The sequence below is a fragment of the Carcharhinus amblyrhynchos genome, chromosome 10 (assembly GCF_965287045.1).
Source record: "Carcharhinus amblyrhynchos chromosome 10, sCarAmb.v2.hapA, whole genome shotgun sequence".
NCBI lineage: Eukaryota > Metazoa > Chordata > Chondrichthyes > Carcharhiniformes > Carcharhinidae > Carcharhinus > Carcharhinus amblyrhynchos.
In genome coordinates, this window is record NC_137333.1 from 71107330 (window position 1) to 71130472 (window position 23143).

Sequence of the window (23143 nt, forward strand, 5' to 3'; positions counted from 1 at the left end):
AGCTGCTGGAGTTTTATAATAATGTAAATAATTCACTAATGTCCATTAGGGAAGGAAACCCGCTCTTCTTGCCCAGTCTGACTTATATGTTACTCAAGTCCCTGACTCTTAACTGTCCCATGAAGGGTCCTACTGGGTCACTAAGTTGCAGCAAACCACTCACTGCACCACCTTCTCCACACAATGACATTTAGGCAGCAAATAGTGTATTGCTGAGGGCTCCCATATTGGATCCCAAGAATGGATTTGCAGCAAAAATCCATGTTGCAATGCAGTTTTGCAGAACAAGTGTGAAGTATCTGCACAGGCTGCATTTTATACAGTAGCCCATACCCTAATTATGTGTCAAGAGTAGTCTCATAGCAAACAAGTAAAGGCTGCTGGCAAAAGTTTGTTGGACTAAAACATTTTGCCGTGCTGCCAAATATTTTGGAATTTAATAAAATTTCATATCATGCAACACTCCATTTGTCTGTCTTGGATGATCGCATGATAACACTAGACCGTCTGTAAGAGACTGTCATTGCTTTTAAATAATGATTTTTTTTTCCCCCTTGGAGAATGAAAGATCAATCAGGCACAATGTGTAAAACTATTCTGGAACTAATAATTTCCGAAAATTTAATAAAGGGAATGTTTAACGAATAAATATGCATTACAAAAAAAATTTACCATTTGGGTGATAAAAGAGAACAATTAGTAGTCAAGTCTGCAAAATACTTACAGAAAAAATTCCAGTAATTTTAAACTTTAAAGAAAACACACTAGTTTGCAACTTTTAATGATTCTTGGTTGTCTTAGCAACACAGATGTTTGTTTTGAATTTTTGCGAGAAGCCTACGTTGTAGTTAGAGGATCATATATTTGATTTTTGATAGCTTTTTAATTGGCTTATAAAGGTCTACAAAAAGGGATGCTGCAGCTTTAAAATTCTTTTAAAATTCCTTCTGGCTTTGATCCTGTGAAGGACAGATTTATCCCTGTTCAGCGAAGGTGGGCTATGAAATCATCCCGCTGTGAGAGATCTCGATGAAACACTTGAGCCTATACGTGAAGCTCTTTTTTCTAATGTTTTGACTCTCTTTCCTCCCCAACTACCAGCTCTACTCAACTAGCCAAAAGACTAACCCTGCCAGACCCCAATACATCATCTTCATGGGACTGCATCACGCTAAAGCCATTGAATTACATGGTGCAGCAGACATGATCTGGACTTGAAGAATTTCAAGTGGAAGTTGTCATGGTTCTGTAATCCATTTTTACCCTTTGCCATCTTACCCCTTAAAGAAACGAAACAAAGAAAGAAATAAACTTACAAATGGCACAAAAAGGCAAGCGGGAAAAAAAATTCCAGTAACCTAATCTACTGTGAATTTTGCTGCCTTCTGGTTTTTACAGCTTAGGAGTAATGCCTATTCAATATCTAACTAGTTCCACAGGCATCACTTCTGAAGCCAACTCAGCCCAAAATGTTTTTAATTGCGTTGCAAGTGTCTTGAGTGTCACAGCAAATTGTGTCTGGTATAAAAGTGTAAGCTGTAACTGGTGATCCACCTAGCCTTTCACCTGCACATCAACAAACATTCCTCAGAAAAACTAGGACGGCAGATAGTTATTTGAACAAAAATCACCATCATAATAAATTATAAGATAAAATCAAAACAATTTTACTGCGGTCACTAACTTTAATTGTTACTGGTAAGTCTGATATGTTTAATCAAATTAGATTATTTGCTTTTTGCTGCCAGTTTTAACTAATCTCTAGTTGTAAAACACAAATATTAATTTATTATACAAGGAATAGATGTACATTTTGTGCAAAAATGGGAAAAAGTCCAAAATGAGCTCTGAAGTTTTCTGACTTAAAAAATAACCAAGAATGAATGTTTTTTAAAAAAAGCCAGACTCTTTAGTAATGTCTGAATGTGATGTCAGTTAGGTTTGCATACTAAAGATTTCTGGATTTGAGATAACTGTCAGTAAAGTGAATTAACAGACCTTGCAAATACCTCTCAGTAGGGACTACTTAAAACTAATTCTCTTAAAAGCCCTGAGGTTTGATCTTGAAACAAGATCCACATCTTTCTTGCTCTTCCACACGTGTGAAGTCCCTTGGTTGAGGTCAAGGCTTGATAATGTCAGGTCAAGAAACTATCGTGCCTATTATCTTTTCCTTCTTACCCTTCCATGGAATTAGTAGACACACAAGAGCTATACTAAATTTTGTTGGCATTGACGGCAGGATATCCATTGAAACTGCTAATATACTTCTGAGGGATAAGGATTTGAAAGAGGCTTGGGAAGGCCAGGTGAGGCCTTGTTTCTTTGTTTGAGGATGATCCATTAAGGCTGGGTGAGGGGAGAAATGGTCTGAATATTTCCTGGAAGATTTTTAAAAAAGATTTTCTGTTTCATTTTCAGCTTGAGTGGGGGTGTTGGTGCGCAGAGAATGGGAGACAAGATTCCATCTCCATTGCCATTGTATCATCCTAAACTCTACAACCTGCTCTGAAATATTCCTCAATCAACAAGGAATAAACACTCAGCCTTTCTGTCTCATGAGTAAGTGTGGATCACAGCTCTAACGCAAATCTGCAGCTGTAGTATATATATATTTTTGGCATATATGAAGAGTTGGAGCAAAAAAACATACTTAGACTAGACATAGAACATTATTCAATTCTTGGGCCCATGATGTGGGAAAAGAAAGGGGGGGAGGCACTCAGGGTAGGAGCATTTGCAAGAATTACTAATTTGCCAAAAAACTTTCTGCCTGAATCAGGATTATGCCTGAATCAAGCTTTCTATAAAATGTAAAAAGATCCAGTTGGAAAATCTGTATCACAAGCCATATAACTGCTCCAACAAAAGTGGTTGGATTAGACTAATATAATATGCTTCACATAAGGTGAGGTTCAGAGGTGGTTTGACTGTATTTAAGTGAGCTGAGCATTGGGGTGGCACAGTGGCACAGTTGCTAGCACTGCAACCTCACAGCACCAGGGACCTGTGTTCAATTCTGGCCTTGGGTCACTGTTGGTTTGGAGTTTGCTTGTTCTCCCTGTGTCTGCGTGGATGTTCCGGTTTTCTCCTATGGTCCAAAGATGTGCAGGTTAGGTGGATTGGCCATGCTTAATTGCCCCTTAGTGTCAAAGATTAGTCAGGCAAATGCATGGAGGGATAGGGCTGGGGATGGGCCTGGATCAGTCAGAGAGTCAGTGTAGACTTGATGGACCGAATAGTCTCCTCCTGCACTGTAGGGATTCTATGAGTAAAAGGGCAAAGTTTTTTTATGGAAAGGCTTGGCAAATTATTATTTCGGAGAGAAAAAGGTTGGCGATCCTTGTATCTTTTTCATCATAATGGGCTGGAATTTGCTGTCAAGATGACAGTGAGGCTAATGATGTTTCCATTATTTCTGTGTAAATGTTCCAGCACCTTCAGACAAGGGCAAATGCTTGGTTAAGAGCAATATCCAAAAGTTGTCCAATTGTGCCACTCTGTCAACTGCAAAAATTTTACAGATTGCCTTACCATTGAAATGCATTAAGTGGCATGAAATTTCTGTATTTCCATTTTAGATGTAAAGTAATCCCATCAAAGAAGGTTAAATCTTGTCATTTCAGTATAAGTTACCATTTAACGATGTGATAACTATTGATTACTACCAATCACATCTTTGAAACTGAAAATGAACTATCACAAGTGTAGAGTCTCGTTGCTTCAGATATTAATTGTTCTTGGAGATACTAAAAAAAACTTATTTTGGTTTTAGAAGAAACTTGTCTCTGCTGTCTCTTTTTTTCCCCCTTCTGAATCCAACCTATTTCTCAATTCTTCAATCTGATTGGGGAAGAGGATATATAGTTGCTTGCCCTATCCACTAAGTTTCCACCTGTCCTGTTTCTCTTGCTCTGGCATTATCAGCTCACATTTTCAGCAACTTGGCGCACATTTTCCTTTAAAAGCTAAATGTCTGCAGGCATGTCTTACCAATGGCAAACACAGTTAGAGGCCTTGCTGCAACACTATCTGGACCACTAGTGTAAAGCACAAATAAAATGACCTTGTACTCTGACTCAATGTACACTCCTGTCCCTGAACGTGTACTCTGACTCAACAGTTACTGTTGTCTTTATATGTTTACTTCAGCTCAACAAATGCTATTGTCTCTGTAGACAGTACATCAAAGGTTTGTCAAATGCTTTTCATGAAATTCCACTTTCTAAAAATGAGTAACAGGAATGAATAGGAAGGAAATTACTTTGTTCGATTATTCATTTATATATAATTAGCCAAACGACTAAAGCAAAAATAAATAGGAGCATCAATAGAAAAAAAATTTAATCTATACAAGCTAGGATGACAAATTGTGGATGACAGTTAAATAAACATGTTTGTAACAATTATCCATTGGTTGTAAAGTATTGTGGGACATTCTGAGGGCATGAGAAATACTGAGTAAATCCATTCTTTCTTAAATAATTGAGATAAAACGGAGTGTCAATTTACTCAAGGAAAGAACATGCATTTGTTTGGTGCTTTTCACAACATCAAGGTATCCTGAAGTGCTTCACACTGAATGAAGTACTTTTGAAATGTCATCACTGTTGCAATGTGGGTAATGCAGGAGTCAATTTGCACATAGCTAGCTTTCAAAAAACCTTGAGATTTGCGATATCGATTGAGGGTTAAGTATTTGCCATACTTATATAACCCTGGTTCATCTCCTTAGCCTTCTTCCAAATAATGCCGTGGGATTTTAACATTCATCTGAGGAAGCAGCCGGGTCCTCAGATTAACATCTCATCTGAAAGAGGGCATCTCTGGTGGTGCTGCACTCAGTGTTGCCTTGACTATCAGGGTGGATTATGCACTTAAATCCCTGAAGTGGGTTTTGAGGTGGTGATAATGTGGAATTTATATTCCCATGGATTGAGTCGCAGAGGCTGGGAGATATTTCTCATGGGGACGTTGATAGAGATAGCCTTGATGCATCAGCGGCTCACATAGAGTATCAACACCGACATTGACAAATTGGACTGAATAGCATGTTGATTTAGAATGACCTAGAATTCCTACAGTGCAAAATGAGGCCGCCCGGCCCATTGAGCCTGCACTGATCACAATCCCACCCAGGCCATATTCCCGTAACCTCACGTATTTAGCTAATTTTACCGACACTAAGGGGCAATTTAGCGTGGCCAATCAACCTAACGTGCACATTACCGTGCTTTTGATTCTGCACCACTCTATGTGTATGTGAACTGCACAATGGAATAAATATTTCTTCTTGATAAAATATTGAAGCTAGATAGAGTGAAGTTAATGTATACCAAGTGATATAAATTTCAGACCTAGTTTCTAGATTTATCTACAATGAAGTTCAATACATTCAACCATGAAGCACACACTTCAATCCAATAATATGAAGAAAATTACCACTAGAAACTCTTTTTTGTCGACTTGTTGGTTGCCATCAATGTCCAGCATGCTAAAGGCAATATGGAATCCAGTGTGCGGCTCTGTAAGCATAAGAAAGTTCTCTCATTAGCATTGTTTATTGAACAAAATTTCACAGCCTAGATTTCGCCTTGTTTGGCAGCCTCTATCTTAGGGTGCATTAAGACTAATTAAAGGTGTAAATTGAGGAAGGGGGGGGGGGTCGGTAAAGGTTGAGAGAAAATGAGGCCTAATACCAGGTTCCCCCTTCCCAAAGCATTACTCGCCCATTGTGGATGGGCATCAACTGTTAAATCCTTGTAACTGACAGGGCAGAATGGGTTCAATGCTGGGACACAATTCCTTCAACGGCTGCCCAGTGGCCGCGAGTAGTAGGTAGTATCTCAGAGGATGTGGGGCTTCCATTGGCAAAGGCCAAAAGGGAACAAGAGATGTTTGAAATGAAACAGATACATTTTATTACTTAATTTTGAAACATTTTTGAAAACTTTTATTAAGTTCCTTTACTTTTTTAAACTTGCCTGTTTAAAGATTTGGGTTTTAAGAGGGTATTTTTAAAGAAAGAGAGCGAGGTAGCAAGTTAGAGGAATTTAGGGAAGGAATTCTGACGATTGGGAGCTGAGCCACTGAAGGCATGCCCTGCATTAGGGTTAGGGTTAAGGTTAGGTTGGTGGATAAGGTCGGAAGAATACACAACACAGCAGAATCAGAGTAATGGAGGATGCAGTGGGGATCGTAGAACTATAGAGTTCATTGTCTGATTACACCTAATGCGTAGTCGTCATCCGAGTAATTATTGGGACATTCTCTGAATGGGTTAGGGGATGATCCCATTCATAGTACTTCAAGGTAATTGTCCATGCTGGGGTTCTTGGATTGGTTGGCACCACATAATGGCTTTGAAATTCATTAAAATGATGCAAATTTTTAGCCATTTTAGAAGCTGTGGTTTCAAGTCACGGGAATGTGGCTTCAGTCCTTTTGAAATCCAATTAGTGGTTTCCAGCCAGCAAATTCATAAAGTCATGTTTCTGTACATCATGGCTTCAAAACACTAGCAAGGGACTAATGCTTACCTGGCCAGCCTTCCATCCTTCACTCCAGCTTACCCAAAGCTACTACTATATTTCTGTCCTTCTCACTTATTATGCTGGTCCGCATTGATTTACATTGGTTCTGAGTGCTCCAGTATAGTACCTCAAAATAGTAACTCTCATTCTCTCATTAAATCACCTATAGTTCCCCAAACCCCAGCATGTCCTCCATTTCTATGACTCTGGTCTGTTGCATATCCCTTGTCAAGCTTCCTTCCACAGCATCCCATGTTCTCTACCACCTTGAATGATAAGGCCAGAAGATGAATAGGAATACTACCACCTCTGTCTATGTCACACATCATTCTGACTTGGAAATATATCACTGTTTCTTCATTATCACTGGATCAAAATCCTAGAACTCCCTCTTTAATAGCATTGTGGATATACTTACACTAGATAGATCTCACTCAAGAACTGCACCCACCAGCACCTTCTCAAGCCCAATTAGGGATTGGCAACAAATGTTGATTTTGCCACTGATGTCCACATCCCATGAAAAAAACATTGATTAAAAGCTTTTGAAGGAATGCCATTGCCCCAATATTTAATGGGATGCAAATTTGGAGCATGTTCTAATCCCGATGGCCAGTTAGTGATGGAAGAAACCAGAGGAATCTTTAACTTGGAACTGATTTATTCATCATTACAAGTATATACCTTCTCACATGACTCGCAACCTGTTTCTATAAGTGTCTCTTTATAAATGTTCAAGTAACAATCCAACCAATGTCCTCCAAAATTTTATATACTTAGCTTCAATTGATTCAATTAACACAATGTGGGGAGGTGTTCTGGTTAGGAAATGTGGAAATGCGGCACAGTGGTTAGCACTGCTGCCTCACAGCACCAGGGACCTGGGTTCGACTTCTGGCTTGGGTTACTGTCTGTGTGGAGTTTGCACATTGTCCCCGTGTCTGCGTGGGTTTCCTTTGGATGCTCCTGTTTCCTTCTACTGTCCGAAGATGTGCAGATTAGATTGATTGACCATATTAAATTGACCCTAGTTTCGGAGGGATTAGGGATTAAGGTAAATATGTGGAATTACAGGGAAAGGATGGGATCGTTGTTGGTGCAGGCTCGATGGGCCAAATGGACTCCTTCTGCACTGTAGGCGTTCTACGAAAGAAAGAAGCTTCCTGAATACCTCTCCATGCTTAACTTTAATTTGTTTCATTAGTATCATACCTAACAGCATGATTAGGTTGGCTGACTGTTGGGTAGCACAAGGCCGTAGTGGTGGAGGAGACAGACTTTGTGGTGGGAGTAGGATATTGCGAGGATGGGGAAAGTAGAGAAATCACAGCAGGGATAATGGAGAGATTGGTGAAGGATTGTGAGATTGTGACATGCAGGGGTCCGTGATCACAAGTGGGGTGGTTGGAGATTGGGATTGGACAGTTTGTGGAAGTGGTGGGGTGTGGGAGGTATGATTTACAGGGTAGTTTGTTGGGCCTAGAGGACACACACCTGCTCCTCCTGGCCCATAAGTAGTGCAGTAAAGGCACTCACCTCTTGCATCTGGCCTTCATTAATCCAGGACAAGGAAAACCTAGTTGACCTGAGTTAAAAATAGAATTCTTACCATAATGGAGACATGCAGCCTCCTTTCAACATTTCAAAGACTTTTAAAGAAAAGGAAAACCTGAATATATATTGTGTCTTTCACAATCAAAATCTATCTAAAGCGCTTTACAGCAAAAGGAGTGACTTTGAAGTATAGGCATTGTTGTAATGCAGGAAAGGAGGCAGCCAGCTGGTTCACGTGAAGTTATCACAAACAATAATGTGGTAACGACCAGACATTCTGTTTCAATGGTGTCTATTGAGGGATAATTATTGGCCAAAACACTGGGGATAACTCTCCCAGCCTTCCTCAAAATACTATCATGGGATCTTTTATGCCCAGAGAGAGCAGATGGGGCCTCAGTTTTAATGTCTCGGATGGCATCTTCAACACTGCAGTGTCCCCTGGAGTGTCAGCCCATATCTTTGTGCTCAAATTTTTTGAATGGGACTTGAACCCACAACGTTCCGAGTTAGGGCAGAATGCTACCAACTGAATCCAAGCCAACCTGAAAGCCGCTTGGTTGTTGTTCCTTGTGATGCCCGTGTTAAACCAGTAAAAGCCTAGATTTGAAGCAACTTGATCTTTGGATTTGAACTTTTTAAAACATTTTAACGTCCCACCTGTTTTTAGAGGTTAAACAACTCTCTCAAAACCAATATACACCTTCTATCTATTATACTTCACTTATATGTAAGAGCACGTCCTAGCTGTTTTTGCCATGCAGCACAATAGCAAGTACTTCCATAGACTCAACAACAAAAAGGGCCATGCATGCTGGAAACATGGAATAAAAACCAGAAGCATTGGAAATGCATAGGTAGTATCTGTGGGGAGAACGCTTTGTGTGCAGATCTCAGGTGCAGTTTTCACAAAGAGTCAACACCTGAAACATCATCTCGTTTGTTCTCTCCACAGATGCTTCCTGACTTACTCAGAGTTTTCAACATCTTCTGTCTTTGTTCCTATAGATTTTAGCAAAGCTGCTCCACCATTACAAAATAGCAGAGAATCCAACTAGATTCAGTTAAAGCAGTCTCATAAAGATCCATTTTGTGTTTTCAAATTAGCTAAAAAAAATCTAAAAAAAGACTACATCTTTTAACGTTGCTTCTTCTTACCATCTTAATGCTCTATTATTCCCAACTCCATACTCTTCCTGCATGTAGCGATGCACAAAGGCAGATTTCTGTCTGTTTCCAAAGCTAGTTATTCCCAGAACAGATCACTAATCTGCATCAGAGGTTGATAGCTTGAGGGGCTCCACTCTGTATCAAGTGTGGCTGACTAGGAGGCTCTCCTGTTCTTACCACCAACCATTGGCATGATTTTTTAAAATTCATTCATGGGACAAGGGAGTCACTGGCTGGCCAGCATTTACTGCCCATCCCTAATCGCCCAAAGGCAGTTGACAGTCAACCATGTTGCTGTGGCTCTGAGCCACAGCAATGGAAATTTGAAAGGATTTGTAGGTTGACTCTTAATCTGCTTGGTCATGTTATGAGGACCTTTTTCTTGACCATCAAGTCCTGAAGTGGGACTCGACCCTGAAGCTTCTGGCTCAGAGGCAAGAAAACTACTCACTGCACCGCATGACCTCCATCTGTCATATAAAAACTGTTTATCTAAGAAAGAAAACATATAACATTTGACAAAAATGTAATAATAACCACATGACACCCTTTAAGGCCACTTACTTGTCAGAATGCCCAGCAGGAATAAATATTCAGTGTATGATATCAAACCTGTGGGAAAACAAAAAAGAAAATCCTTATTATTTTTTGAATGGTGCTGTTAAATAATAACTATTTGATGGTGTTTAGCAGCAGTTTAATTCAGTAGCACAGTGCTGAAAAGTAGAGATATGTTGCCAAAGATTTTCGTCTTGCACTCTTCAGGACAAACACAAGAATGCCAAATTTCAAGCCATTACCATAATAGGGGGTGTGTGGAGAGCTGGGGAGTGGTGGGAGAGAGTGCGGACAGAGTCAGGGAGTGGAAGGGGGCTGGGGATCAGGAGGAGGTTGGGAGTGGGAGGAAGTTGCGATTGGGGAGGGCGTTGGGGAGCGGGAGGAGGCTGGGGAGCGGGAGGAGGCTGGGGAGCGGGAGGAGGCTGGGGAGGGATTTGGGTTGGGGGGTGGACTAGGGAGGGGGTAGAGGTTGGGGAGCAGGTGTGGGTTGGGGAGGGGGCTGGGGAAGGAGTTGGAGCATGGAGGGGATTGCAGTGCGGGAAGGGGTTGGGGAGCGGGAGGGGGAGTGGGTGAGAGTTGGGGAGTTGGAGAGTCCAGCAAGGAAGGGAGGAATTAGAAAGAATCAGCATTTTTCTTTTTTATTTAATACATTTATTTTATTTTTAAAAAATTATTTCATTTACGAATATAGGAATTTATAAATGTGATGTATTTCCATTTAGTTGGCAGAATGTTTAATGTTTTTTCCTACAGAACCCAAACTACAGACTTTATTTTGATTGCAATGGGAAAATCTGATTTACTTAAAGCTTCTTCATTTAAACTTTCACTTTTCAGGAATACACCTACAGTGAGGATTTGCCGAACCAGTCTCGAAAGCTTTGGCAAAGCACAGTAAAAAAAAGACCTGCCCTGTTGAGACGGATTCCCTCAACTATGGTAGTGAATTTTATTTTTCCTGACCTCACACTATGCTGTGCACTCCTTTAATACAAAAAGCTTTATGTCCTCATTGTTTTTAATAATCTTCCCTTGACATCTGCTAAATTACTCTGCCGAAAAGGCTTGTAGTTGCCAGAAATACAGAGCTATGCTGGAACTGATGTGCAGCTTTGTGCCACGTGAATGGTGTTGAGTATTAGATTTGCTGATTGGAACTAGGCTATGAGGGTGCCTCTGAATGCACACAGTTGTTGCAGCACTGAGTCACACTGCAACCTGTGTTCTGTAATCTCATTCCAGTTCTTCCTCAGTGACTCTGGGACAATTTTTTGCATTCTCTCCAGTTTTCTGCATCATCTCTTGGGACAGAGGGAAATTGTGGTTGACTTTTTTTGCTTTCCTCCTTTGTTGTCACAGTCCCTACTTCCAAGGCATTTCATGGAGAATTGATTGTAATTCAAAATAATTTCAACAAAACTGATTCTTTTTTGGCTGAGATTATTGTTTGTTACTTCCTTTAACTGAAAATAAGTCCAGAATAGAAGATGATTTGCTTAATAATTCCAAAAAATATTAGTTACATTGAACATTGGAAAATGGCACATTCGGTAGCTGAGTTAGTGCATGCATAGAATCCCTATGGTGCAGTAGGAGGCCATTTGGCCCCTTCGAGTCTGCACTGACTGACAGAATATCTTACCCAGGCCCTCTCCCCTGCCCCATCCCTGTAACTCCACACATTTATCAAGGCTAATCCATCTAACCTATACATCTTGGGACACTGAGGGGCAATTTAGCACGGCCAATTTATCTACCCCACACATCTTTGGACTGTGTGGGAGGAAACCCACACAGACATGGAGAGAATGTGCAAACTTCACATGGTCACACAAGGCTGGAATTGAACCCTGATGCAAAAAGGAAGCAGCACTAACTGCTGTGCTACTGTATTGCCTATATGCTGACAAATGACTAAATTTCATTAAATGGCTATTACTTAAGAACTACGAACAGGAGTAGGCCATCTGGCTCCTTCAGCCTGCTCTGCCATCCAATAAGATCATGGCTGATCTTTTTGTGGACTCAGCTCCACTTACCCGCCCGCTCATCATAACCCTTAATTCCTTTACTGTTCAAAAATTTATTTATCATTGCCTTAAAAACATTCAATGAGGTAGCCTCAATTGTTTCACTGGGCAGGGAATTCCACAGATTCACAACCCTTTTGTGAAGAAGTTGCTCCTCAACTCAGTCCAAAATCTGCTTCCCCTTTTTTTGAGGCTATGCCCCCTAGTTCTAGATTCACCCATTAGTGGGAATAACTTCCCTGCTTCTATCTCATCTATTTCCTTTATAATCTTATCTGTTTCTATAAGATCTCCCCTCATTCTTCTGAATTTCAATGAGTATAGCAAAGTAACAAGTGTTAAAATGAATTTCCTACTCAAATGGATAGCTAAACGGTTAAATACAAAGATTAAATATGATTCAATGCACATTAACATCACTTGTAAATATTTATGCTTTTTGGACTTGGCCAGTTATTTGGCATCAATTTACTAAGTATAATTTAAATTTAGACCATCTAAAATTAATTTTGTAAAATTTAGCATCCGAGATAAGAACTACGATATTACTGAGAAGGATCCAAATACTTAATCTCTTTGCCAAATCAGGCAGCCCTGAATTCCACAGAAGAGTCGGCATGTAATTCTCCTGAGGAATGGCAACACGCAAAGCTGCCAAGCTGCTAGATTGCATCAGGAGTACTGCTTGGCTCTTTGCCAAAAAGGACCATCGCTTTTTTAAGAAACATGTCCTCTCCACAAGGTGAACGCAATTCTCTTTGCATACCCCACTGAAATGTTCCAATTGTTCTTTTTAACCCTTTGCCACAGGCAGAAGGGATCCCCCGTTTGCACAAAAAATATTTCAGCCAATTAAGATAATTCTTTATTTTAAATCAAAAGCTGCAGAAAATTAGTCAAGATAAATCGATTAATCTATACAACCAATTCAGTCTTGAATAATACACAGAAGCATGATTTAATAAATCCTGAAGTTCAATTAAACAAAAAACAAATGTTACTAAAATTAAATACTACTCATAAGACCATGCTTAAATTGTAATAGAAAGAGCATCATTTCATCAAGATGACCACACTGGTCTACAAATGCAACACAATGCTGTGCAGGCTTGGGTACATAAACAACATATGGAAGGCAACTGAAGAACTGTAAATTAACACAATATATATTCTTGTCTGAATTTATTTCAACTGATGACCTTTACCCAATCTAACTGAAGGTGGAAGCCAAATAAGTAAGTAGCAAACATTATATCCTTCACATCATTATCTCTCTGTTGATGCCGCTCTTCAAACAGTACCTTGTGCTGTGTAAATTTACATAGATGCTGTTAGCACTCAGGTGCCTTGTCCAACTGACTTTGTACAAGTCTAGATTGACTTTGATAAGCAATTAACCTATGGGCATCGTAACTAAGCCAGTTGACATCCTTATACTTGCACTTTCCCTCTCTAGCCTCATAATGGACATAATTGCATTATTTCCCCAGCCAATGCAGCTAGCTCACCGCAGACCAGCATTCAAAGCTGGAACTGTTCCAGCCTGTGTAATTCTGCACCATACCACACTATACACCTACTGGGTCCTTCTTATTTTAATTCTAATCGAGTAGGAACATTGACTAATATCTATAATGTGCGGACTATTTTGCAGATTTGAACTATGTTAAATCTGTTAATGACTGGAAAAAATAGTGAGATCAGGAAGCTTTCTTTTAAGGTTCCACAATCCAGAATTAATTCCAGAAGTCTGCTGCAAGTAATTTGAAGTCCACTTGGAGCCTGAGAGTTTGAGTAAGGCAAGTAAATATTCTTGTTAAGATCTAAAACAGACTGCATGCTATACTGATAGCCCAATGTGTGAAATTGTTTAGTTTAGAACATGAACTAATAGGTCTGTGCTTTATGCAATATCACATGGCCACACAGCCCATGAACCACCCAGCTCCTCTGCACAAGGAAGAGAACAACACATGTGCAATTCCTGCTATGTGCTTACATTAGTGAAAGAAATGTACAAATACCCATTGTGCACACTAGCATTTAAGTGGGCTTTTATTTAAAAAGAACTTTTGAATAGCAATGTTAAAGGATCTTTTTGTGTCGTAGATCCTTATCAGTTGGGTTAGTTGCAAAGAAGTTGGTGTGGAAAATATGTATGAAAATGTTTATTTCACATGTGCAGTGCTTGCAAGTTCCCACAAGATGGCACGTAATGCACATTTTACAATTCAACAATTTACATTGCATCTCAGTGGCATTTTGTGTTCACAAAGCTTTAGTAGTGGCGGTGACACAGATTTAAAGAAGAACCCGTGGCTTCTCTTTAATTTTTTTTGAGTTCGTAAAGACTACAAAATAGACACATATAGAAGATTCTGAAAATTCAGAAAAGATAGATCAATTTAAATATGTTGGGCGAGATTTGACCACCTCGCCCTGCCTGGCAATCAGTGCAGCGAGCTGGAAAATTAGCTTGGAAAGCTGAAAATCCAACTTGCTTCCACCCACTCCGGCACGCTTCTTAACTCTCTGACGTAACGTCAGCACCTATTGGTGCTGCTTTATAGGACTGTGGCTCAGGCACAGTAATAGTAAAGGAGTGCGAGAAGGTGACTACAGATGCACACCATCCTCTGGGGGATGGGGGATGGGGGGAGGGGTCAGCTGCTGCTGCCATGGTGTGGGATGGGGTCAGCAGCCCTTAGCTCCTACGCCACCAGGTCCTTCCTGGTCTCCAGAGCAGACCTCTGCGGTATCTCACACTCCTCTGTACATACTGAGGTCCCTGATGCTCTGTATGCCCTGACAGTCAACTGCATCCACTGCTTCGCCTCCGTCACCGGGACGCCCCATGTCCAGGGAGCTATTGACGGAATGCACGTAGCCCTGTGGGCCCGTACAACCAGGTGGTGCCCTTTATTAATTGAAAGGGGGTTCCACTCCCTGAACGTTCAGATAGTGTGAGACAACCTGCTGAACATTATGCAGGTGTGTACACTCCACTCGGGGAGCATGCACGATAGCTATATCCTGCAGAGCTAAGACATCCCTAGGGTCTTCAAGGTCCAGCCTGCTGGTCACAGGCAACAATGGCTACCCACTGAGGTCATGGCAAATGATGCCAGTGCGAAGGCCCAATTCACTGAGGCCCACACTGCCACCCGGTCTGTCATCGAGTGGTGCATCAAGCTCTTGAAGATGCAGCTCTGCTGCTTGGATTGCTCTGGTGGTGCCCCCCAATACAGTCCTCTGAGGGTCTCCTGCATCATCGAGGTCTATTGTCCGCTCCACAACCCTGGCGTAGGAGAAGGGAGACATCCTGAGGAGGATGAGGGGAATCAGGTGAACGCCCCGGAGAGAGAGGAGGCCCAGGTGGACATGGAGGACAAGGTTGAGGAGCCAGAGGATGGAGGGCAAGGGTCTGGCAGGACAAGACGATGAGGGAGACTCTCACAGCAAAGTTTGCCACTAGGTGGGGGTCCAGCAGCTCCAAATCCAATCCCCACCCCACAGCCTCTAGGTCCGAGGTTGGCTGAGTGATGAGGATGCCATCATAGGCTGTTTGTCAGTGTGAGCTTACATGGGCCTCAAAGCTGGGACTGCTTGGGGAGCCTACAGGGATGGGGGCGGAGGAGCTCAGACTGCTGATTCCTGCGTCAACGGCAGGGGCCAATGACCTTGTAACCGTAATGGCGTTTTTGGATGAGCGCTTGGAGTACCACAGCAGTGAGGGGCCTGGAACTGGGAATCACATATCATCAACAAGTATCATCACTGTACACTCAATGAGCCAAAGGGGCTCCCTCACGTGGAATGGTGCTCTGAGCCTCTCTGGGTAGGTGTACGAGACTCCCTGTGGGAGGCAGATAAGTCACAGCTGTGTGGTGCGGCATGGTGGTGCAGTGGTTAGCACTGCTACCTTATAGCAGCAGAGACCAGGGTTCAATTCTCACCGTGAGGAGTTTGCACGTTCTCCCTGTGTCTGCGTGGGTTTCCTCCAGGTGCTTTGGTTTTTTTTCCCATAGTCCGAAAGGCATGCTGGTTAGGTGCATTGGCCATGCTAAACTCTCCCTCAGTGTACCCAAACAAGTGCTAGAGTGTGGCAGCTAGGGGATTTTCACAGTAGTAGTGTTAATGTAAGCCAACTTGTGACTAATAAATAAACTTCAAAACACTTTGAACTTTAACATTTATTGATGATAATTTAAATTGCCAATTATTCAAACGCTAATTATTGTCTGCCTTCACCCATGCCCTCCTAAAATGTTTTAACCTTGCATGGCCTACCGCTATTCTAGGATGCACATCAGAAGGTGGTCAGCTATGTTCTGTGTCCATGGTGGGCACTGACAGCTGCTATCACCACTTCTTAGGCTGAACTGGCAGCTGGACCCCTGGGTCACTGACCGCCTCAGGAGAAGAAGATGGCCCTCCTCTCCTCCATAGCATCCAGCAGCCATCCCAACTCTCCCTCCATAAATCACAGAGCTGCTCCATGAGGGGCTAACTTCCTGACATGACTGGCTGTGAGATCATCGTTAGCATTTAAATTACAGCTCCCACTGCTTAACTGCACACAACTGCAGCCACTTTGGGTAAGTCACGTGCCAGGAGCCTCCATGACAGCAGGATTTGCATGAAGACTCTTTCATTTCGCTGAGTATCGAAGGCTGCGATGCAGAGTGCACCTAAGAGACCGATGTGAGCCTCTTTTCTCACTGGGAAAACATTATGTTGAGTTTCTGAAAAGTATTTTCTCTCGCCTGAGTTTACTCTTGAGTCCGGAATGCAAAGCTTACCTTCAAAGGGCACAATTGGATAACATTTTGGAACATAGCTATCCCTTGATAAATTTAAGTGGTAACTTAGTAAAATTTGCATGAAACAGCTGAAAATGAAATTATTACAAAATAAGTATTTTAAATCACTGTACCAAACCTCTTCCTCTGAATAAGCTAATTTCTGTGGATGCTAGAATCTGAAACCAAAAGCGAAAATGCGGGAAAATCTGCAAATAGACCTGTTGAAATTTTCTAGCATTTTCTCTTTTGGTTTCCTCCTCTGAATAACCTGATTTTGAATGATTAAAAATGATTTTCAAAGAACATTCAGGACTATTTTCTAGTTGGATTGGAGTACAGCGATCATTTCCTCAGTAAATCTAAAATGAATTCATTCAAAACATGTCTAGTACCTGAAAACCCAGTTTAATTTCTGTTACCTCTTGGAAGGCCTGAGTGCAATTAGTGCAAACTCTCAATGGGGATTACTTCAACCCAGGGGCAAAGCCACTTCTCTGGGTGGGGCCTACTTATAGCATGGTGCTTTTGAAATTTAGTGCAAAAGTTCACAGAATTTAGAATTAAAATCAGCGTTCCATATTTAGTGGGTTGTAAAAGCTCATTGCAGGAGGAGAAGTCAGGAAGTCAGGGAATTCTCCAGGTGACAGAATTCAAAAGGGGAAACAGGAGACAATTCGAAACAAGGCAACTAGAAAATATTGGAGACATTTAATGGACCAGTTAACATCTGTGGAGGGAACAGATCAATGAATGTTTCAGATGTAGATCCTTCATAATTTCTTCTGTCATTTGCTTGTCCTCCCCACCAATGCTGGTTGAGCTGCCTAGAACTTCTAATGTTTTGTTTTTGTTACAGGTTTGCAGAATGTGCAACTTGTTAGCCTTTTGTTGACAGTGCAATATCCTTTTCTTTGCAACAGAGTAAGAATGTGGGGAAATATAGGATGGAAAGTTTAGCAATTCATTGTCAAGGAGTCTTTGCGGTTTGATCATATTGTGGTAGAATAGAATTCATAGAATCCCTACAGTGCAGAAGGAGGCCATGTGGCCATCAAGCCTGCACCGACCACAATCCCACCCAGGCCCTATTCCCATAACCCCATATATTTACCCTGTTAATCCCCCAACACTAGGTTCAATTTAGCATGGCCAATCAAACTATCCGCATAACTTTGGACCATGGGAAGAAACCAGAGCACCTGGAGAAAACCCATGCAGGCATGGAGAGAATATGCAAACTCCACACAGACAGTGACCCAATGCCGGAATTGAACCTGGGTCCCTGGTGCTGTGAGGCAGCAGTGCTAACCAATGTGCCACCGTGCTACTCACAACTGTAATAGCTGTACGGTTGTGGATTAGGGAACAACCTACTTTACGCCTTCCATGGAGTTTATTAATAAGGTGGGACCACAAGATAATAGGGTTATGTTTAATCAGTTAGTGGTTACTTGTGGTTAACTTGACCAGGTTTGATGGTGTGACAGTGGTTCTGTGGCAATGTTTGAATGCAGCAAAGGGTAGACACTTCCCAGACGACGAAGAGGCATTTTGTGGGAGTTGACCTGCAGTTGTTGTGATGCACCTTTTAACATCCAGCTGACAGCAGGCCTTGAAAAAAACTAGAACGATTTAATATCCTGATGAAATTCTAAAAGCAGCAAAATCCAACGCCAGAATCACTGGGGAGAATTTTAAGGATGGCAAATGATCAGTGCTCACCATACCGAAAGTTAGCACCTAACGCATGGCTGCCAACTCTCAAACTCCCACTGCCAGTTAATGCTCTGGGTATTGTTTGGCAGTGGGTGGAACTTCTGTCTGCCCTCAGAAGAAGACCCACCCGTGAGAGCTGTCAGTCTACCTGATTGGCTGACACCTCTTCAACCCAGCTAGATTCAGCACTGCAGTGGCCATAAGCAGTACCGCAACACTGACTGGGACTAACTGCCAGGGGGCCTGGGGCAGGAGGGTAAGTGATGCCCGCGAAGGTGATCCAGAGAGGGATGATTGCCATTCAGGAGGTAGACCAGGGGGTCCTGAGCTTCAATGGCCTGGGATGGGGACCAACACTGAGTGTGGAAAACACTTCAGAGTGAGGTGCTGATCCTTTTCTTGTCTGAGATGAGGAAAAGTTAAATGTCACTTTCCCACCCTACCATCACGTCTGCCAGCCTAAAGATTGAGGCTGGGCAGGATAAGGCTATTGAATGGCCATCTAAGGATCTTAATAGATGCAGGGTGGGTTTCATGGCTGCCCAAGCATGAAATTGCAGGTGAGTTCCTTGACAGAATCACATTCAAATTAGTGCTCTCCAACCTCTATAAGTTTGAAGAAGTATGCTGTTCGGCCTATAAAGTCTGCTCTGCTGTTCAATAAGATGATGCTTGAAAAGGCGTGCTGGTCAGGTGCATTGGCCATGCTAAATTCTCCCTCAGTGCCAGACTGTGGCAACTAGGGGATTTTCACAATAACTTCATTGTAGTATCAATGAAACCTACTTGTGAAACTAATAAATAAACTTTAACTTTACTTTGATCCGACTGCGGCCTTATCTTTTCTTTCCTGCCTACCTCTCCCTCACCCATAATCCTTAACTTGACTCCTTTGTAGATCCAAAATCTGTTCAATTCAGTCTTGAATATATTCAATGGCTCAGCCTCCACTATTTTCAGTGGAAGAGAATTCCTAACACCAGTGATTCTCAGAGAACAATTTCCTCCTCAACTCCAGCTCAGATGGGAGACCTCTTACTCTGAACCTGGGCCCTCTAGCTTTAATTACCCCACAAGGGAAAATATCCTGTCAGGTCCTCTCAGAATCTTATATGTTTCAATAAGGTCACCTTTTATTCTTCCAGTGAGTATCAGTCCAAACTGCTCAACCTTTCCCCTTTAAGATAACTCCTTCATCCCAGGAATCAGCCTAGTGAATATTCTCTGAACTGTTTCAAATGCAAGTATATCCCTCCTGAAGTGAGACTAGAACTGTATACATATTACTCTAGATGGAGTCTCACCAACACCCTGTACGGATGTAGCAAGACTTCCCCAATTTAGACCCCTTATAATAAAGGCTAACATTCTTTTTGCCTTCCTAATTATTTGCTGCATCTGTGGGCTAACCTTTGGTGATTCCTGTACAAGGACACAATACCACAACATTCTACAGTTTCACTCCATTTAAATATTATTCTGCTTTTCTATTTTTCCTGCCAAAGTGGACTACCATAAATTTACCACAATATAGTCAATTCGCCAAATGTTTTGCTCACTCACTTAACCTAGGCTGCATGGTAGCACAGTCGTTAGCACTGCTGCTTCACAGCCCAGGGTCCTGGGTTCAATTCTGGGCTCGTGTGACCGGGTGACAATGTGGATTTTTCTCACCACACCCCCCGCTCCCAACCCCGTGTCTGCGTGAGTTTCCTCCCAAAGATGTGCAGGTTAGGTGGATTGACCATGCTAAATTGCCCCTCAATGTCCCAACACGTATAGGTCAGTGGGATTAACAAGGTAAATACTTGAGGTTATGGGAATAGGTCTGGATGGGATTGCCCCTTAATGTCAGGGGGATTACTTAGGGTTGCAAGGATAGGACCTGGGTGGGATTGTTGTTGGTGCAGACTCCATGAGCTGAACGACCTCCTTCTGCACTGCAAGGATTCTATGATTTTATCTGCATCTTTCTGTAAACTCGTTGCATTCTCCTCACAAATTGCTTTCCTGCCGATCTTTGTATCATCAGTTAATCTGGCTACAATGCAGTCAGTCCCTTCATCCATGTCATTAATATAGATGGCAAATAGTTGAAACCCCGACATTGATCCCTTTGGCATCCAATGGCATTCCACATCAAATGTGATCCCAAAGTGCTTAATTTGACTTGGGTTATCTTTTGCTTCATCAACAGAAATGTGAAATCAATTGTGTATACACTGGAATACCTGACCCTGAGTTTGTTGAATTAAAATTTTAACAAAAAACAAATACCAGAGATTACAATGTCTAAGTAGACCTGGTGTAGAAGGTGACTTTCTTGATTCCAAAAATTATGTTTTTGAAGATCCGTGGCATTTAATTCAATCTCCTTTTCAGCCAGGGCATTCTATATTTGCATTAGTAAGTAGCCTCAATTTTCCATCCCACCATTAATGTTTTACATACTTGTACCTTTATACCTGGGTGCAAGGGGTCCAGCAGACAATATGGGCTATCTTGCAAAGTGCAGTAGTTCAGGAGGTGCTCACACAGAGCAGACTGTGCCAGGCTGGGAGGAGGGGGGGGGGTGTGTGTGTGTGTGTGTGTGTGTGTGTGTGTGTGTGTGTGTGTGTGTGTGTGTGTGACTGATAAGCATGATGATTACCCAGACCACTTTTATACTCAGAACATAATTTGACCCCTGATTCTGGAGGGATCTTTTGAGGTTTCAATGGCCAATTTACACACCAATAAATAACTACAGCAAAAAGCACGTGAGAAGTAAGCGCAGTCAATTTAACCGCAGCCAACTTTAAACATAAATTCATAGCAGTCTGCAAAAAGATTTGCTTGTCTTCACGATAAATCTTGAAGCACAGAACTCTGAGAGACTGGTTAAAGATAGAACATTTTCAAAACATTTAAACATACCGTTATCATCTAGCTCTCTGAAAAGATTTTTGCTTTGTTTCACAGTTGTAACTTGTGCCACCAACGCATCAACCTCCTGCAGAAAAAAGTGAGTATAATCTTTAATATAATTATTATAGTTCTTTAAATACTTTTGCATTTTTATTTGGAATCAATTTAAATGAAGGAATCCGTTGAGCAGGGAAGGATAGGTAACTTGAATTTTTCACATCTGACTAGGAGTTATGATGGGGAGTGGCTCAAGGGATGAAACCTTGCTAACAATCTTGTTGTCAGATTTGACCTCCAGATGAGCTCCTGACTGCACATTCATGCTGATACTAAGACTGCCTCTTTCCACCTCCTTATCACCACTTGACTCTGCTCCTGTCTTAGCTCACCTGCTGCTGAAACCCTCATTCATGCCTATGTCATCTCCGGATTTGACTATTCTGATACATTCCAGTCTGGCCTCCCATATTCTACCCTCTGTGTATATTCTAACAAGCTGGTTAGGTGCATTGGCCATGTTAAATTCTCCCTCATTGTACCCAAACAGGCGCCGGAATGTGGTGGGTAGGGGATTTTCACAGTAACTTCATTGCAGTGTTAACGTAAACCTACTTGTGACACTAAGTGTAAGTTCATTTATTAGTGTCATAAGTAGGCTTACATTAACACTGCAATGAAGTTACTGTGAAATGCCTAGTTGCAGCACTCTAGCACCTTCTTGGACACACTGAGGGAGAATTTAGCATGGCCAATGCACCTAAGCAGCATATCTTTGGACGGTGGGAGGAAACTGGAGCACCCGGAGGAAACCCACACAGGTATGGGGAGAATGTGCAGACTCCGCACTGACAGTGACCTAAGCTGGGAATTGAACCTGGGTTCCTGGTGCTGTGAGGCAGCAGTGCTAACCACTGTGCATAATGCTGCCCACTAATGAGTAAATTTAAATTTAAACTCTGTAAACTTGAGGTCTTCCAAAACTCTACTGCCTATGTTCTTACTACCATCGAGCCCTGTTTATTCATTATCCTGTGTTTGTTGAATTGTACTGGCTTCCAGTAATGCAACACTTTGGTTTTAAAATGCTTACCCTTGTTTTTCAAACTCTTCACCCCTGCCTGTCTCAATAATTTCCTCCAGCTCCACAACCCTCCAAGAAATCTGTACTCATTCTCAATTTTAATTGCTCTAGCACTCTTGGCCGTGCTTTCTGCTGTCAAAGTCCTATGATGGGGAATTCCCTTCCTAAATTTCTATCCCTTTGACCAAGCATTTGGCCATCTGCAACAATATTGCTTCATGTAGGTTGGTGCCAAATGTTGCTTTATAAGATTCTTGTAAAGTGCCATGAGATGTTTTATTATTTTAAAAGCAGTGCTGTAGTGTCATTGTCAATAGACTAGTAAACGAGAAACACAGGACAATGCTCTGGAGACCTGGGTTCAAATCCCAGCATGGCAGATGATAGAATTTGAATTCAATAAAAATCTGGAATCAAACGTTTAACGGTGACCTTGAAAACATTGTCAATTGTTGCAAAAACCTATCTGTTTCAGTAATGTCCTTTAGGGAAGGAATTCTGCCATCCTCACCTGGTCTGACCTGCATGTGACTCCAGAGCCCAGCAATGTGGTTGACTCTTAACTACCCTCTGAAATGACCTAGCAAGTCACTCACTCAAGGGCAATTAGGGATGGACAACAAACACTGGCCTTCCCAGCATTGCCCACATCCCATGAAAAAATAAAGGAGGAAAACAAATGTAAGGACAAGTTGTTGTTGTAGTGCAGCCACTACATCCTGCTGTCCTGTACTTGGTCTTCCAGCTGATTCACGTTTCATACTGTGGGGGTTTTCCATGTTTTCAAAG

At 41.9% G+C, this 23143-nt stretch overlaps 1 protein-coding gene across 1 annotated transcript in view; it reads right to left on the reverse strand.

The window, feature by feature from the left end:
* micu2 (mitochondrial calcium uptake 2) overlaps window positions 1–23143 on the reverse strand; it is a 458278-nt gene that overhangs the window by 87696 nt on the left and 347439 nt on the right. The window contains exons 4-6 of the mRNA XM_080197332.1: window positions 21283–21358; window positions 9822–9869; window positions 5443–5525 (exon numbers count right to left, since the gene is read on the reverse strand). Coding sequence (XP_080053458.1) covers window positions 5443–5525; window positions 9822–9869; window positions 21283–21358 — 207 coding nt within the window. The remainder of the gene's footprint in view (window positions 1–5442; window positions 5526–9821; window positions 9870–21282; window positions 21359–23143) is intronic.